Source organism: Naegleria gruberi, assembly GCF_000004985.1.
Source record: "Naegleria gruberi genomic scaffold NAEGRscaffold_217, whole genome shotgun sequence".
Classification (NCBI taxonomy): domain Eukaryota; phylum Heterolobosea; class Eutetramitea; order Acrasida; family Naegleriidae; genus Naegleria; species Naegleria gruberi.
In genome coordinates this window covers 8042-9105 of record NW_003163124.1, presented here as the reverse complement: position 1 = coordinate 9105, position 1064 = coordinate 8042, and the positions used below count along the sequence as shown (strand labels likewise).

At 31.7% G+C, this 1064-nt stretch overlaps 1 protein-coding gene across 1 annotated transcript in view; it reads right to left on the bottom strand.

Annotated features, from left to right (window-relative positions):
* Nucleotides 1-163: 163 nt before the first annotated feature.
* NAEGRDRAFT_76608 (uncharacterized protein) overlaps nt 164-1064 on the bottom strand; it is a gene marked incomplete at both ends in the record, with an annotated part of 5777 nt that continues 4876 nt past the window's right edge. Inside the window, one exon of the mRNA XM_002668433.1 lies at nt 164-647. Within this exon, the coding sequence (XP_002668479.1) occupies nt 164-647 (484 nt within the window). The remainder of the gene's footprint in view (nt 648-1064) is intronic.

The window sequence follows — 1064 nt, the reverse complement described above, 5'->3', positions numbered from 1 at the left end:
CAAGTATATGCTGGTATTTCCATAAGAATATAGCATCCATTTCTGAAAAATAGTTCGTGTGTCCATTTTTGGCTCCAAATATGAGGAATTCTCCACATGGTAACTGCAATCAATAACTGATAATTCAAGTTAAAATATTTAAAAGTCAAACAATAATACATACACAAAATGGCAAGCATAAATAATCTAACACTGCTTTAACAGTATAATCAGCCATTAAATCAGTAAATGCAGATAATGTTTGAGATTTGTATCCTTGTTTTAAAAAGTATATGAATCTGACAGGATTTACCAACATTACAATAGAAAATAAATGTTTAGGCAAACGTATTTGGAATTCACCCCAATCAGAGAAGATATCTACATTACTATTACGATAGCTTCTTCCAATCTTGTCATCCCACACAATGAAAGCTCTAATTGACATGGCCAACATGGACAAGAAGGTGACTGTCAATGAAATCATCATACTCCAAAAACCTGTAGAATTTTCCGAAATGTAAAGAGCATAAGTTTCATAGAATGCAAATATTGGATACAAAACAATGGATGGTACTGCAAGTGTAACGATCGGATACATGACTGGAAACATTAAATAATAGATCAACAATACACCATTATTAAAGTCTGAGTATAAACGCTTTCTACTTCCATAATTATGTGAAATATCCAATGCCAATGTGAGTAATAATAATGCTGGTGAATAAAAGAGGCATGATACAAAATCAATTACTATTAACCCCAATTTGAGGGCTATTCTCAGTAGAGTTACCACTAACAACTCCATTCCGATATGATGATGATGTTGTAAACAGTAATAAAAATAATCAGCAGCTAATGATCAATAAAGATGTACAATGATTTGATGGGTGCTGATTTAAAAGATACCAAGCATCTGTCTCTGATAATTTTTTTAAGTTGAAGAAAAGTTCATTCAGCTGTGGTCACCTTTTTGGAACACCAAAAACTAAAGCGAACAGAGAACTAACACGTAAAAGAAGAACATTTAAAAAATTAAAAGATACAATACTAAGCGAAACTGCATTGAAAACATTGATCTATTT